The 17,215-nt window shown below is 42.7% G+C and overlaps 1 protein-coding gene across 3 annotated transcripts in view; it reads right to left on the bottom strand.

Annotated features, from left to right (window-relative positions):
* Positions 1–1,185: 1,185 nt before the first annotated feature.
* Positions 1,186–17,215, bottom strand: part of LOC123997477 (receptor-type tyrosine-protein phosphatase U-like) — a 313,670-nt gene continuing 297,640 nt past the window's right edge. For all 3 annotated transcript variants that reach the window (XM_046301752.1, XM_046301754.1, XM_046301753.1), the window contains 2 exons: positions 9,543–9,678; positions 1,186–2,214 (listed from right to left, as the gene is read on the bottom strand). In XM_046301752.1, coding sequence (XP_046157708.1) covers positions 2,146–2,214; positions 9,543–9,678 — 205 coding nt within the window. In that variant the 3' untranslated portion in view covers positions 1,186–2,145. The remainder of the gene's footprint in view (positions 2,215–9,542; positions 9,679–17,215) is intronic.

Raw genomic sequence — 17,215 nt, 5'->3', positions numbered from 1 at the left:
CAAGCTAAGCACACCTGTATTTGGGGAGTTTCTCCCATTCTTCTCTGCAGAGCCTCTCAAGCTCCGTCAGGTTAGATGGGGAGCGTCGCAGCATAGCTATTTTCAGGTCTCTCCAGAGATGTTAGGATCGGGTTCAAGTCCGGGCTCTGGCTGGGCCACTCAAGGACATTCAGAGAATTGTCTCAAAGCCACTCCTGCGCTGTCTTGACTGTGTGGTTACGGTTGTTGTCCTTTTGGAAGGTAAACCTTCACTCCAATTTGAGGTCCTGAACGCTCTGGAGCAGGTTTTCATCAAGAATCTCTGTACTTTGCTCCGTTCATCTTTCCCTCTGTCCTGACTAGTCTCCCAGTCCTTGCCACTGAAAAACATCCCCAAAGCGTGATGCTGCCACCACCATGCTTCGTTCACCGTAGGGATGGTGCCAGGTTATCTCCAGACGTTACGGTTAGCATTCAGGCCAAAGAGTTAAATATTGTTTTCATCAGATGAGAAAATCTTGTTTCTCATGGTGTGAGAGTTTTTATGTGCCTTTTGGCGACTCCAAGCTTTCATGTGCCTTTTACTGAGGAGTGGCTTCCATCTGGCCACTCTAACATAGAGGCCTGACTGGTGGAGTGCTGCAGAAATGGTTGTCCTTCTGGAAGGTTCCCCCATCTCCCCGGATGAACTCTGGAGCTCTGTCAGAGTGACCATCGGATTCTTGGTCACCTCCCTGACCAAGGCCTTTCTCCCCCGTTGGCTCAGTTTGGCCGAGCGGCAGGCCCTAGGAAGAGTCCTGATGGTTCCAAACGTTTTACATTTAAGAATGTTGGAGGCAACTGTGTTCTTGGGGAACTTCAATGCTGCAGACATTTTTTAGTACCATTCCCCAGATCTGTGCCTCGACACAATCCTGTCTCAACTTAGTTTTTGCTCTGACATGCACTGTCAATTGTGGGACCTTATAAAGGCAGGTGTGTGCCTTTTTCGAAATCATGTTTAATCAATTGAATTTACCACAGGTGGACTCCAATGAAGTTGTAGAAACATCCCAAGGATGATCAATGGAAACAGGATGCACCGGAACTCAATTTTGAGTCTCATAGCAAAGGGTCTGAATACTCATGTAAATAAGCTATTTCCGGTGTTTTTATACATTTGCAAGAAATTCAAAAAAACTGTTTTTGCTTTGTCATTATGGGGTATTGTGTGTAGATTGATGAGGGAAAAAAGTATGTCATCCATTTTAGAATAAGTGTGTAACAGAATAAAATGTGGAAAAAGTCAAGGGGTCTGAATACCTTCCGAATGCACTGTACATGTATCAACATAAAGGAGTAGAACAAAGTGAAGACAGGATTCAAGTCAGTCTGTGGGATTGACCCAATTAAATTAAGTGACAGGTTAGGCATCCCGTTTGATTGGCATTGGATCAGTCTTATGACATACCAGGTTGGCCCATCACAAAAAGTGGCAAACACATAAAATTGTACTTCTTCCTCCTGTCTCGATGACTCTCATCTATTTATCATAGCACTGCCAAATTGGAAAATGTATTACGCAAAGCACTGTTTTTCATGTAGCCCATTGAAATCATTCCATTGAGTTTTACTATATCTCCCCCAGTGTTAGTGGACGGTAATGCAGTTTGTGGTAGAGATATCTTGTATTCACCACTAGACTGCATTTGCTGTGTCTCTTGGAGAGACCAGAACACTTCCATGTAGAGTCAAATTCTGTTTTTAGCGCCGGACTCTCATCAACAAGAGAAAAAACTGCCCGGGCCATCCATGTTTGAAGAAAAATGATGAAAGGCAGGGTAACCTCTTCACAGGTACTCTCTCATCTTTCTCCATCGTTGACGCCACAGAAACATTTAGCACAAAAGAGCTCCAGTCCAGAGGCAAATACCAAGAACGCACAAAAACGAAGCTGAAAGTATCATACAGGAAAACAACCAACGTCAACAATAAAATGGAGGAAACCACGGCTGTACATTAAAGGGTTAAAAGTGAGGAGCACTTCCCCCTTTTTTGTCCATTGTTGTCCTTCATAACACCTTAGGCACATTAATCCAAACAATAAAGTAAATGTTGAGGGGGTCACAGGGTGTGTAACCCAGTCAGTAGTCACAGCCCACAAGACGCACCAGCTACGGAACATTGCTATCTCATGCTATCTTCTATGCAGTCCAAGTACTCCAGGATAAGGTCGTAGCAGAATCTGTATTGGTCCTGCAGAATACACACATACATGCATTAGTTACATAGATCAACAATGGTAGTGATATGTAGGGTTAGGGTCAAATCCATTTAAACTCAGGAACTGAAAAATTGAAAAAGGTTCAATGAAATATATATTTTTAAGTCTTGAATTGAAATTCAATTTCATCTTAGTCCCGATCCCTACTTTGGAATTTAGGCCTTTCCTACTCATGCCTTTCTCACACACCTCTCAGTATTTGGTATTCAGACATAACTTTTTCGGTCACCTAATGCGCTCTGCAGGTGTGGCTACCTTAAGCATTCTGAATAAATGTAATTCTATTGCTGAAAACCCTCCCACTTGCTGAGCCAACAGATTTTCTCATCAAAATTTCATTCAATAGGGTTTTTAGTACATTTATTGTATCTTAAGTCATCCCATTAAATAGGGTGCTCCTTTAATACTTTACAAACACATACAAACATCTGAGCAGCTAACCGATCGCTGCAGCTGTACATAGTCTATTGGTAAATAGCCCACCCATTTTCACCTACCTCATTCCCATACTGTTTTTATTTATTTACTTTTCTGCTCTTTTGCACACCAATATATCTACCTGTACATGACCATCTGATCATTTATCACTCCAGTGTTAATCTGCAAAATTGTAATTATTCGCCTACCTCATGCCTTTTGCACACATTGTATATAGACTCCCCCCTTTTTTCTACTGTGTTATTAACTTGTTAATTGTTTACTCCATGTGTAACTCTGTGTTGTCTGTTCACACTGCTATGCTTTATTTACATTTACATTTAAGTCATTTAGCAGACGCTCTTATCCAGAGCGACTTACAAATTGGTGCATTCACCTTATGACATCCAGTGGAACAGCCACTTTACAATAGTGCATCTAAATATTTTAAGGGGGGGTGAGAAGGATTACTTTATCCTATCCTAGGTATTCCTTAAAGAGGTGGGGTTTCAGGTGTCTCCGGAAGGTGGTGATTGACTCCGCTGTCCTGGCGTCGTGAGGGAGTTTGTTCCACCATTGGGGAGCCAGAGCAGCGAACAGTTTTGACTGGGCTGAGCGGGAACTGTACTTCCTCAGTGGTAGGGAGGCGAGCAGGCCAGAGGTGGATGAACGCAGTGCCCTTATTTGGGTGTAGGGCCTGATCAGAGCCTGGAGGTACTGAGGTGCCGTTCCCCTCACAGCTCCGTAGGCAAGCACCATGGTCTTGTAGCGGATGCGAGTTTCAACTGGAAGCCAGTGGAGAGAGCGGAGGAGCGGGGTGACGTGAGAGAACTTGAACACTAGACGGGCTGCGGCGTTCTGGATGAGTTGTAGGGGTTTAATGGCACAGGCAGGGAGCCCAGCCAACAGCGAGTTGCAGTAATCCAGACGGGAGATGACAAGTGCCTGGATTAGGACCTGCGCCGCTTCCTGTGTGAGGAAGGGTCGTACTCTGCGGATGTTGTAGAGCATGAACCTACAGGAACGGGCCACCGCCTTGATGTTAGTTGAGAACGACAGGGTGTTGTCCAGGATCACGCCAAGGTTCTTAGCGCTCTGGGAGGAGGACACAATGGAGTTGTCAACCGTGATGGCGAGATCATGGAACGGGCAGTCCTTCCCCGGGAGGAAGAGCAGCTCCGTCTTGCCGAGGTTCAGCTTGAGGAGGTGATCCGTCATCCACACTGATATGTCTGCCAGACATGCAGAGATGCGATTCGCCACCTGGTCATCAGAAGGGGGAAAGGAGAAGATTAATTGTGTGTCGTCTGCATAGCAATGATAGGAGAGACCATGTGAGGTTATGACAGAGCCAAGTGACTTGGTGTATAGCGAGAATAGGAGAGGGCCTAGAACAGAGCCCTGGGGGACACCAGTGGTGAGAGCGCGTGGTGAGGAGACAGATTCTCGCCACGCCACCTGGTAGGAGCGACCTGTCAGGTAGGACGCAAACCAAGCGTGGGCCGCGCCGGAGATGCCCAACTCGGAGAGGGTGGAGAGGAGGATCTGATGGTTCACAAAATCAAATCGAATTTTATTTGTCACATACACATGGTTAGCAGATGTTAAATGCGAGTGTAGCGAAATGCTTGTGCTTCTAGTTCCGACAATGCAGTGATAACCAACAAGTAATCTAACTAACAATTCCAAAACTACTGTCCTATACACAGTGTAAGGGGATAAGGAACATGTACATAAGGATATATGAATGAGTGATGGTACAGAGCAGCATACAGTAGATGGTATCGAGTACAGTATATACATATGAGATGAGTGTGTAGACAAAGTAAACAAAGTGGCATAGTTAAAGTGGCTAGTGATACATGTGTTACATAAGGATGCAGTCGATGATGTAGAGTACAGTATATACATATGCATATGAGATGAATAATGTAGGGTAAGTAACATTATATAAGGTAGCATTGTTTAAAGTGGCTAGTGATATATTTACATCATTTCCCATCAATTCCCATTATTAAAATGGCTGGAGTTGGGTCAGTGTCAATGACAGTGTGTTGGCAGCAGCCACTCAATGTTAGTGGTGGCTGTTTAACAGTCTGATGGCCTTGAGATAGAAGCTGTTTTTCAGTCTCTCGGTCCCAGCTTTGATGCACCTGTACTGACCTCGCCTTCTGGATGATAGCGGGGTGAACAGGCAGTGGTTCGGGTGGTTGATGTCCTTGATGATCTTTATGGCCTTCCTGTAACAACGGGTGGTGTAGGTGTCCTGGAGGGCAGGTAGTTTGCCCCCAGTGATGCGTTGTGCAGTCCTCACTACCCTCTGGAGAGCCTTACGGTTGAGGGCGGAGCAGTTGCCGTACCAGGCGGTGATACAGCCCGCCAGGATGCTCTCGATTGTGCATCTGTAGAAGTTTGTGAGTGCTTTTGGTGACAAGTCGAATTTCTTCAGCCTCCTGAGGTTGAATAGGCGCTGCTGCGCCTTCTTCACGACGCTGTCAGTGTGAGTGGACCAATTCAGTTTGTCTGTGATGTGTATGCCGAGGAACTTAAAACTAGCTACCCTCTCCACTACTGTTCCATCGATGTGGATAGGGGGGTGTTCCCTCTGCTGTTTCCTGAAGTCCACAATCATCTCCTTAGTTTTGTTGACGTTGAGTGTGAGGTTATTTTCCTGACACCACACTCCGAGGGCCCTCACCTCCTCCCTGTAGGCCGTCTCGTCGTTGTTGGTAATCAAGCCTACCACTGTTGTGTCGTCCGCAAACTTGATGATTGAGTTGGAGGTGTGCGTGGCCACGCAGTCGTGGGTGAACAGGGAGTACAGTATCGAAGGCAGCCGATAGGTCTAGAAGGATGAGAGCAGAGGAGAGAGAGTTAGCTTTAGCGGTGCGGAGCGCCTCCGTGATACAGAGAAGAGCAGTCTCAGTTGAATGACTAGTCTTGAAACCTGACTGATTTGGATCAAGAAGGTCATTCTGAGAGAGATAGCGGGAGAGCTGACCAAGGACGGCACGTTCAAGAGTTTTGGAGAGAAAAGAAAGAAGGGATACTGGTCTGTAGTTGTTGACATCGGAGGGATCGAGTGTAGGTTTTTTCAGAAGGGGTGCAACTCTCGTTCTCTTGAAGACGGAAGGGACGTAGCCAGCGGTCAGGGATAAGTTGATGAGCGAGGTGAGGTAAGGGAGAAGGTCTCCGGAAATGGTCTGGAGAAGAGAGGAGGGGATAGGGTCGAGCGGGCAGGTTGTTGGTTATTTCACACTGCTATGCTTTATTTTTTTTTTGGCCAGGATGCAGTTGCAAATGAGAACTTGTTCTCAACTAGCCTACCTGGTTAAATAAAGGTGAAATAAATAAATAAAATATATATATATGTAAACGCAACATGCAACAATTTTTAATGGTTTTCCTGAGTTACAGCTCATATAAGGAAATCGGACCCTAATCTATGGATTTCACATGACTGGGCAGGGGCGCGGCCATGGATGGGCATAGGCCCACCCACTTTGGGGCCAGGTTACACATGGTATGCGATGGTGAGGCCGGTTATACGTATTGCCAATTTTCTAAAACGACATTGGATGGTACAGAAATTAACATTAAATTATCTTTCAACAGCTCTAGTTGACATTCCTGCATTCCTGCATTTCATGCCAATTGCATGCTACCTCAACTTGAGATATCTGTGTCATTGTGTTGTGTGACTAAACACCACATTTTCAGTGGCCCCTTATTATCCCCAGCACAAGATGCATCTGTGATATGATCATGCTGTTTAATCAGATTCTTGATATGCCACACCTGTCAGGTGGATGGATTATCTTGGCAAAAATGTTCACTAACAGGAATGTAAACAAATTGAGAGAAATATGGAATTTACCTCGCCACTATGTCCTATTTTATTGCCTTACCTCCCTTATCTTACCTCATTTGCAAAACCTGTATATAGACTTTTTCTACGTGTATTATTGACTACAGTCGTGGCCAAAAGTTTTGAGAATGACACAAATATACATTTTCACAAAGTCTACTGCCTCAGTTTGTATGATGGCAATTTGCATATACTCCAGAATGTTATGAAGAGTGATTAGATTAATTGAAAAGTCCCTCTTTGCCATGCAAATGAACTGAATCCCCCAAAAACATTTCCACTGCATTTCAGCCCTGCCACAAAAGGCCAGCTGACATCAGGTCAGTGTTTCTTTCGCTAACATGGGTGTGAGTGTTGACGAGGACAAGGCTGGAGATCAAATAACAGACTGTAAGCTTCAAAAGGAGGGTTTTGCTTGGAATCATTGTTCTTCCTCTGTCAACCATAGTTACCTGCTGGGAAACACGTGCTGTCATTATTGCTTTGCACAAAAAGGGCTTCACAGGTAAAGATATTGCTGCCAGTAAGATTGCACCTAAATCAACCATTTATCGGATCATCAAGAACTTCAAGGAGAGTGGTTCAATTGTTGTGAAGAAGGCTTCAGGGCGCCCAAGAAAGTCCAGCAAGTGCCAGGATCGTCTCCTAAAGTTGATTCAGCTGCGGGATTGGGGCACAACCAGTACAGAGCTTGCTCAGGAATGGCAGCAGGCAGGTGTGAGTGCATCTGCACACACAGTGAGGCAAAGACTTTGAGAATGGCCAGGTGTCAAGAAGGGCAGCAAAGAAGCCACTTCTCTCCAGACAAAAACATCAGGGACAGACTGATATTCTGCAAAAGGTACAGGGATTGAACTGCTGAGGACTGGAGTAAAGTCATTTTCTCTGATGAATCCACTTTCCGATTGTTTGGGGCATACGGAAAAAGGCGGAGAAGACAAGGTGAGCGCTACCATCAGTCCTGTGTCATGCCAACAGTAAAGCATCCTGAGGCCATTCATGTGTGGGGTTGCTTCTCAGCCAAGGGAGTGAGCTCACTCACAATTTTGCCTAAGAACACAGCCATGAATAAAGAATGGTACCAACACATCTCCCGAAAGCAACGTCTCCCAACCATCCAGGAACAGTTTGGTGATGAACAATGCCTTTTCCAGCATGTTGGAGCAACTTGCCATGAGGCAAAAGTGATAACTAAGTGGCTCAGGGAACAAAACATTGACATTTTGGGTCCATGGCCAGGAAACCCCCCAACCTTAATTCCATTGAGAACTTGTGGTCAACCCTCAAGAGGCGGGTGAACAAACAAAAACCCACAAATTCTGACAAACTCCAAGCATTGATTATGCAAGAATGGGCTAACATCAGTGACCCAGAAGTTAATTGTCAGCATGCCAGGGTGGATTGCAGAGGTCTTGAAAAAGAAGAATCAACACTGCAAATATTGACTCTTTGCATCAACTTCATGTAATTGTCAATAAAAGCCTTTGACACTTATGAAATGCTTGTAATTATACTTCAGTATTCCATAGTAACATCTGACAAAAATATCTAAAGACACTGAAGCAGCAAACTTTGTGGAAATTAATATTTGTGTCATTCTCAAAACTTTTGGCCATGACTGTATGTTTGTTTATTCAATGTGTATCTCTGTGTTGTTGAACTGCTTTGCTTTGTCTTGGCCAGGTCGCAGTTAAATAAAGGTGAAATATTTTATTTGTATTTTTTTTAAACATTGAAAGAACAGGTTCAGAATATAAGGGATCAATGAAAGAATGCCTTATAATCTACAAGATCAGAGTATTTTTTTAATCTACCAGTTGATGCTGAAATGGAGACGAATATGCATGTAATATTCGTCTCCATTTCAGCATCAACTGGTAGATTAAAAAAATACTCTGATCTTGTAGATTATAAGTATTTATGAATCATAAAACCAGGTTTGGAGAGTCTTTACGTAGAAAAGAAAGAAAACAGTGGTTTGATTCATTCTGAAAATTGCCACATTCAGTTCTTCAACCCATGGTAATGTTGGAAGATTAGTGTAAATATAATTAAAATAGGGAGAATATCGTTGTCTAGTGCCTGCATTAACCATGGAACTGTGTGATGACAAGGTCAAGTATTGCGCCATGCGCTCTAATTCATAATTATTAAATTAGCCTACATGTCTTATTTTATATTATCAACTGTTAGTAATGATCCTCAGCAACAACTGAACGGCCATGAAGCGTTTACAGAGGAAGTAAATGAAAGTAAACAAAACAATGTAATTAAACTGAATAATAAGATAGGTTATATCAACTGAAGGCCTACTGACAGTCGATACTGATATTTAACGTGATAGAAATAGGAGACAGAGAAAGTCCGGGTAACCAATCATTATGACATTCAAGAGTGCCCTGCAAGTTAAAAGGCCATACGTACAATTTAAATTCTGCATAATGGCACTGCATTAATTTAATAAACTTTACTCTTGCTGCCATATGACTGGTTTCACATTTGTCTCCGGCGATCATAAGGTAAAATACATCTAAAATAAGTGTAATTTATATTTACAATCCCCTTATCCAAACAGATGACTTATTAACCTAATTCTTATCAATAGATCTTATCAAATGTAAATTACACTGCATGGAGAATGGTGTTATTTCCATGGGGAAAACATTTAATAGATTATTTTTCCACTTGGAACTGGTTGGTTCGCAAGACCTTATTCATGGTTTCCTCAATCATGGTTTCCTCGCGTGTAAATGTGGTGGAAATATTAGGGAATTAAGTCAAGGTCATAATACAGCGTATCTGTAGACATTCGAGCTCCACCTCGAGCTTATTCGAGCTCCACCTCAAACAAATAGTGGGTGAATAGCATGCTATTTTCATGCTAAATGCAAGGTCAGAATACACATAGAGAGAAAAGCGTATAAAAGGGGAATTATGTTCGCTTAACCTGGGACGGAATTCCTCGCAAAAGTACTCCAAAGCTAAATTGCAGCCGGGCAGCTCCACTCCACCTACCAGTGACTCCACCATGTTGGGTTTGGAGTTGCGGAGTGTCTTGATGGAGTAGAAGATGTCCACCATGTTCTGGTACTGTATCATCTCCAGCAGGATGGTGCTGGCACAGAATGTCCCACTGCGCCCACCGCCGTTCCTATAAGACAGGGAGGAGTTGTTAGAGAAGGAGGAGTTGAAACACAACCTTCAGTGTTAAGATGCTAGGATTTTAGTATTTAGTATTTATTAGGATTCCCAATTAGCTGCTGCCGAGGCAGCGGCGACTCTTCCTGGGGTCCAAACAGGAAACAACACAACAGATAAAATGCATAATATACATAAATATACATAGCAGAAATACATTTACATTGCAATCAGTGCATTCATCCTGACTAGACTCCCAGTCCCTGCAGCTAAAAAACATTGCCACAGCATGATGCTGCCACGACCATGCTTCACCGTAGTGATGGTTTCCTCCTCAGGTTTCCTATAGACGTGACGCTTGGCATTTAAGCTAAAGAGTTCAATCTTGGTTTCATCAGACCAGAGAATCTTGTTTCTCATGGTCTGAGAATCCGATGAAAACGTGCTCCAGAATGCTGAGGATCTCAGAGTGAGGCGAAGGTTCACCTTCCAACGGGACAATGACCCTAAGCACACTGCCAAGACACCGCAGGAATGGCTTCGAGATAAGTCTCTGAATGCCCTTGAGTGGCCCAGCCAGAGCCTGGACTTGAACCCGATCGAACATCTCTGGAGAGACGTGAAAATAGCTGTGCAGCAACGCTCCCCATCCAACCTGACAGAGCTTGAGAGGACCTGCAGAGAAGAATGGGAGAAACTCCCCAAATACAGGTAGGCCAAACTTGTAGCGTCATACCCAAGAAGACTCGATGCTGTAATCGCTGCCAAATGTGCCTCAACAAAGTACTGAGTAATCTGTATACATAGTTATGTAAATGTGATATTTCAGTTGACCAGTTTTATTAAACTAGGAACAATTTCTAAAAACCTGTTTTTGCTTTGTCATTATGGAGTATTGTGTGTAGATTAATGAGGGAAAAAAACGATTTAATACATTTTAGAATAAGGCTACAACGTAACAAAATGTGGAAAAGTCAATGGGTCTGAATACTTTCCTAAGGCACTGTTGATACTGTTGAGTCGTCAACATACATGGACACACAAGCTTTATTCAAGGTCAGTGGAAGGTCATTAGTAAAACATAGAAAACAACAATGGTCCAAGCCAACTGCCCTGTCGTACACCCCATTCAAACGAAATTGCATTAGAGAGGCTTCCATTAAAGAAAACCCTCTATGTTCTATTGGACAGGTAACTGTCCATCCATGATAAATCAGAGGATGTTAATCCATAACACCTACGTTCTTTCAACAATATGTTATGAACAATGATATTAAAGCCTGCACGGAAGTCTAACAAAACACCTCCCAGAATCACATGATTATAATTTTCTTTCAGTCAATAATCAGTCATTTGTGTCAGTGTAGGTAGGAGGCATGGGGCGGCAGGGTAGCCTAGTGGTTAGAGCGTTGGACTAGTAACCTTCTGTAGCTCAGTTGGTAGAGCATGGCGCTTGTAACGCCAGGGTAGTGGGTTCAATCCCCGGGACCACCCATACGTAGAATGTATGCACACATGACTGTAAGTCGCTTTGGATAAAAGCGTCTGCTGAATGGCATATATTATTTATTATTATTATAACCGGAAGGTTGCAAGTTCACATCCCCGAACTGACAAGGTACAAATTTGTCGTTCTGCCCCTGAACAGGCAGTTAACCCACTGTTCCTAGGCCATCATTTAAAATAAGAATTTGTTCTTAACTGACTTGCCTAGTAAAATAAAGGTAAAACAATACTTTTTTTAAATGTAGAGTGTCCTCCCCTATAAGCATAGTCTGTAAGAAAACATCTGTAAAATAACATTGTATTCGGTTGAACACGATTTCTTCCAAAAGCTCGCTAAGCACAAGCTGATTGGTCTGCTGTTTGAACCATTAAATGGTGCTTTTCTATTTTTGGGCAGCGTAATGACCTTTGCCTCTATCCAGGCCTGAGGGCACACTATCTTCTAGGCTTAGATTGAAGATGTGGCAAATAGAAGTCGCAATGTATTCCGCTACCAACCTCTGTAATTCACCATCCAGGTTGTCGGTTCCAGGTGGTTCATCCTTATTTATAGATAACAATGATTTTTTTCTGCTCACTTTGCGGAATTCAAAGCTACAGTGCTTGTGTTTCATTATTTGGTCCATTTTGTAGAACTGTGAACTTTGCATGTCATGCCAAAGTTAGCTAATCTAGTCAACAAAAAAGGTATTAAAAAGTGGTTGGCAATATCAAAGGGTTTTGTTACTTTTTATTTTTTTGCACCACTGAAAAAAACCAACACATATATATATATTTTCCAACAGGGTGCAGGTGTGGATTATATGGGTTTATATGAAAACCATACTACAAAAAAACTATATACAATACATATTGTAAGTTCCAAAATACGTATGTGTGCATGTGAGAGTTAGGCTATTTGGAGGGGAGATTACTGAGTAGTTTGGTTCATCAGGCTGACCCCCAGTCTCCGGTTGAAGTTATTGAGGTATGATGATGATGTTTCAGCAATGTGAAGATAAGAATTCCAGAGTATGTTACCTCTGTATCTGATAGAGAATTGACTATGTGAGGTGCGGCATTGGGGAGGGTGAATTTCAGAATGAACCTGGACGAATCCATTGAAGGGTTTAGGTACACTGTGGGAGGTATGAGTATTTGTAGATTAAAGTGCATAATTGTCTATATATTGAGTCTCAGATAAAGTGCAGATGGAGATAGTTAATTAGAGATGGTTAGTCTTTTTGTATGATGAGTACTTTGTGTAGGTAGGAGACATACATACAGTACTGGCCCAGGCAGTACAGTAAATGAGATATGGTTATATTAAAATATTGTAAAGAGTTAGGAAGCAAGCCTGATGAACCAAACCACTAATTGTTCATCACTTTGCTGCAAAAGAATGGAATATGGTCTTTCCATGATACCTTTTCATCAATTAAAACTCTGGAAATGACTTGTTCCATTTCATTCCCACCATTTGAGATGGTGGATCTTTTTTCTGTATAATATTTCTTATTCTTACTAGTGAATACAATAAAGTAAGATTTTTTTTACATTGAAAGATAATTTGCTCAGAAGATTTGGCCATGACTGAGTTGGCTTTATTAATTAGTGAATAAAAATGATTGTGATAAAATCAAATTAGTATCATCAGCAAAGAAAATGGGAACACAGAAGACACAGCAACAAGGCCATTGATATAGATTAGGAATAACAAAATTCCAATTATCGAACCCTGTGGCATGCCACAGGATATCTTCGCCCTGGGAGATGCAGAGCCGATTGCATAAACATAACTATATATCCAATTATATTTGCAATATATATAAAAGTATGTGGACACCCCTTCAAATGAGTGGATATGGCTATTTTAGGCCCACCCGTTGCTGACAGGTGAACAAAATCCAAAGACAAACATTGGCTGTAGAATGGGCTTGCTGAAGAGCTCAGTGACTTTCAACGTTTCAATATCATATGATGCCACCTTCCCAAGAAGTCAGTTTGTCAAATTTCTGCCCTGCTAGAGCTGCCCCAGTCAACTGTGTGGTGTTATTGTGAAGTGGAAACTTCTAGGAGTAGCAATGGCTCAGCCGCGAAATGGTAGCCCACACAAGCTCCCAGAACGGGGCCGTGTAAAAATCATCTGTCCTTGGTTGCAATACTCACTACCGAGGTCCAATCTCAGCACAAGAACTGTTCGTTGGGAGCTTCATTTTGTACTTCCAACTTTGTGGCAACAGTTTGGAGAAGGCCCTTTCCTGTTTCAGCGGGAAACAGCAGGAAAAAGTGCCACCGTGCACAAAGAGAGGTCCATACAGAATTTATTTTGAGGTCGGTGTGGAAGAACTTGACTGGCCTGCACAGAGACCTGACCTCAACCCCATTGAACACCTTTGGGATGAATTGGAACGCCGACTGAGAGCCAGGCCTAATCGCCAAACATCAGTGCCCTACCTCACTAATGCTGTGGCTGAATGGAATCAAGTCCCCGGAACAATGTTCCAACATCTTGTGGAAAACCTTACCAGAAGAGTGGAGGTTGTTATAGCAGCAAAGGGGGGACCAACTCCATATTAATGCCGGCAATTTTTCAACAAACAGACACTAATCTCATCATGACCTGCTGCTGATATCTTTAAGTTACCAATTACCTCCATCACATCAGGAGGATCAAACTGAAGCAGAGAAGGGAAATGTCTCTTAATGTAATCCAAGGGATTTCCATCAGTTTTCTCTATTTCTCTATTTCAAAAAAGTTATTAAATTCACATGAAATAACATCAGGATCACTATAGGTCTTACTTCCAACAATAAATTGAGATGGGATAGTTGAATATACCTTTTTCTTTTTCAACAGTTGATTGATTTTCCAAGTTTACTTTATATTATTTAAGGAATTATGGAATTTGTTAGTAAAATATATTTTGGGGGATATCCGAAGTAGGTGAGTAAATGTGACCGACCGCCTCGATTCGGTCTTATGTAGCAAAACATTTTTTTTACATTGGATAAAAGTTTAGACTCAGAGCTAGAAAATGGAGGAACAACTGTAGTGTACTCTGTAGTGTAATTCTACTTTGAAAGTTGATAAACTTGTAACCTCACTTTTGAGAAAATGGACTTTGAATATTTCGGTACACCTACTTGCGCCTATCAGAGAGGGCTGCCGTGCTCTTAGAAAACTTTGGATAATAAAGTTGATGGCTCTCTCGGGATATACTGTCTGAGTCAGTTGGGTTCTCAGTTCATTGTGCAGACAGGAACAAATATCTCTCCAGGAAGAAGAAGGGGGGGTGGTGTATGTTTCATGATTAACGACTCATGATGTGATAACATAAAGGAACTCAAGACATTTTGTTCATCCGACCTAGAATATGTCAATCAAATGCCGACCATATTACCTCCGAAGAGAATTTGTGTATATCCCCCCTCAAGCCGATACCACAACTGCCCTCAAAGAATGTCCCTGGACTTTATACAAACTGGAAACCACATATCCTGAGGTCGCATGTATAGTTGCTGGGGAGTTTAACAAAGCAAATTTGAGGAAGAGAATGCCGAAATTCAATTATCACATTGACTGTAGTACTCGGCTGCTACAAAACTCGACCACTGCTACTCCAACTTCCGGAATGCCGACAAGGCCCTCCCCCGTTCTCCTTATGGCAAATCTGATCACGGCTCCATTTTGCTCCTCCCTTCCTATAGGCAGAAACTCAAACAGGAAGTACCCGTTTTAAGGACAATGCTGGTCTGACCAAAAAGAATCCACACTTCAAGATTGTTCTGATCACGCGGACTGAGACATGTTCCAGGTACCCTCAGAGAATAATATAGACGCATATACTGATACGGTGACTGAGTTTATCAGGAAGTGTATAGGACATGTTGTACCCACTGTGACTATTAAAACCTATCCAACCCAGAAACTGTGGAAAGATGAAAGCATTCGTGCAAAACTCAAGCGCAAAACATTGCATTTAACCATTTAACAAAGTGTAGTTATTCACTCCGTAAAGCAATCAAACAGACAAAACGTCAGTATAGAGACAGTGGAGTCGCAATTCAACGGCTAAGATACGAGACTATGTGGAAGGGTCTACAGACAATCACGTACTACAAAGGGAAAACCAGCCATGTTGCGGACACCAACTTCTTGCTTCTGGACAAGCTAAACACCTTCTTTGCCCGCTTTGAGGATAACACAGTGCCACCGACGCGGCCCGCTACCAAGGACTGTGAGCTCTCTTTCTCTGTGGCCGACGTGAGTGACATTTAAGCATGTTAAACCTCGAATGTAACCCTAGCTGCATCCTCAGAGCATCCGCAGACCAGCTGGCTGGAGTGTTTACAGATACAGTGGAGCAAAAAAGTATTTAGTCAGCCACCAATTGTGCAAGTTCTCCCACTTAAAAAGACGAGAGAGGCCTGTAAATTTCATCATAGGTACACTTCAACTATGACAGACAAAATTAGAAAATAAATCCAGAAAATCACATTGTAGGATTTTTAATGAATTTATTTGCAAGTTATGGTGGAAAATAAGTATTTGGTCACCTACAAACAAGCAAGATTTCTGGCGTGAGAGCAGGTAGACCTGTAACTTCTTCTTTAAGAGGATCCTCTGTCCTCCACTCGTTACCTGTATTAATGACACCTGTTTGAACTTGTTATCAGTATAAAAGACACCTGTCCACAACCTCAAACAGTCACACTCCAAACTCCACTATGGCCAAGACCAAAGAGCTGTCAAAGGACACCCGAAACAAAATTGTAGACCTGCACCAGGCTGGGAAGACTGAATCTGCAATAGGTAAGCAGCTTGGTTTGAAGAAATCAACTGTGGAAGCAATTATTAGGAAATGGAAGACATACAAGACCACTGATAATCTCCCTCGATCTGGGGCTCCACGCGAGATCTCACCCCGTGGGGCCAAAATAATCACAAGAACGGTGAGCAAAAATCCCAGAACCACACAGGAGGACCTAGTGAATGACCTGCAGAGAACTGAGACCAAAGTAACAAAGCCTACCATCACACTACGCCGCCAGGGACTCAAATCCTGCAGTGCCAGACGTGTCCCCCTGCTTAAGCCAGTACATGTCCAGGCCCGTCTGAAGTTTGCTAGAGAGCATTTGGATGATCCAGATGAAGATTGGGAGAATGTCATATGGTCAGATGAAACCAAAATATAACTTTTTGGTAAAAACTCAACTCGTCGTGTTTGGAGGACAAAGAATGCTGAGTTGCATCAAAAGAACACCATACCTACTGTGAAGCATGGGGGTGGAAACATCATGCTTTGGGGCTGTTTTTCTGCAAAGGGAACCAGGACGACTGATCCGTGTAAAGGAAAGAATGGATGGGGCCATGTATCGTGAGATTTTGAGTGAAAACCTCCTTCCATCAGCAAGGGCATTGAAGATGAAACGTGGCTGGGTCTTTCAGCATGACAATGATCCCAAACACACCGCCCGGGCAACGAAGGAGTGGCTTTGTAAGAAGCATTTCAAGGTCCTAGAGTGGCCTAGCCAGTCTCCAGATCTCAACCCCATAGAAAATATTTGGAGGGAGTTGAAAGTCCCTGTTGCCCAGCAACAGCCCCAAAACATCACTGCTCTAGAGGAGATCTGCATGGAGGAATGGGCCAAAATAACAGCAACAGTGTGTGAAAACCTTGTGAAGACTTACAGAAAACGTTTGACCTCTGTCATTGCCAACAAAGGGTATATAACAAAGTATTGAGATAAACATTAGTTATTGACCAAATACTTATTTTCCACCATAATTTGCAAATAAATTCATAAAAAATCCTACAATGTGATTTTCTGGATTTTTTTCTTCTCATTTTGTCTGTCATAGTTGAAGTGTACCTATAATGGAAATTACAGGCCTCTCTTATCTTTTTAAGTGGGAGAACTTGCACAATTGGTGGCTGGCTAAATACTTTTTTGCCCCACTGTATATTCAATCTCTCCCTGTCCAAGTCTACTGTCCCCACATGCTTCAAGATGTCCACCATTGATCCTGTACCCAAGAAAGCAAAGGTAATTGAACTAAA

This window comes from Oncorhynchus gorbuscha, linkage group LG15, assembly GCF_021184085.1.
Source record: "Oncorhynchus gorbuscha isolate QuinsamMale2020 ecotype Even-year linkage group LG15, OgorEven_v1.0, whole genome shotgun sequence".
Classification (NCBI taxonomy): domain Eukaryota; kingdom Metazoa; phylum Chordata; class Actinopteri; order Salmoniformes; family Salmonidae; genus Oncorhynchus; species Oncorhynchus gorbuscha.
The sequence above is the reverse complement of the archived record's forward strand: the minus strand, read 5'-3'. Positions and strand labels throughout refer to the sequence as shown.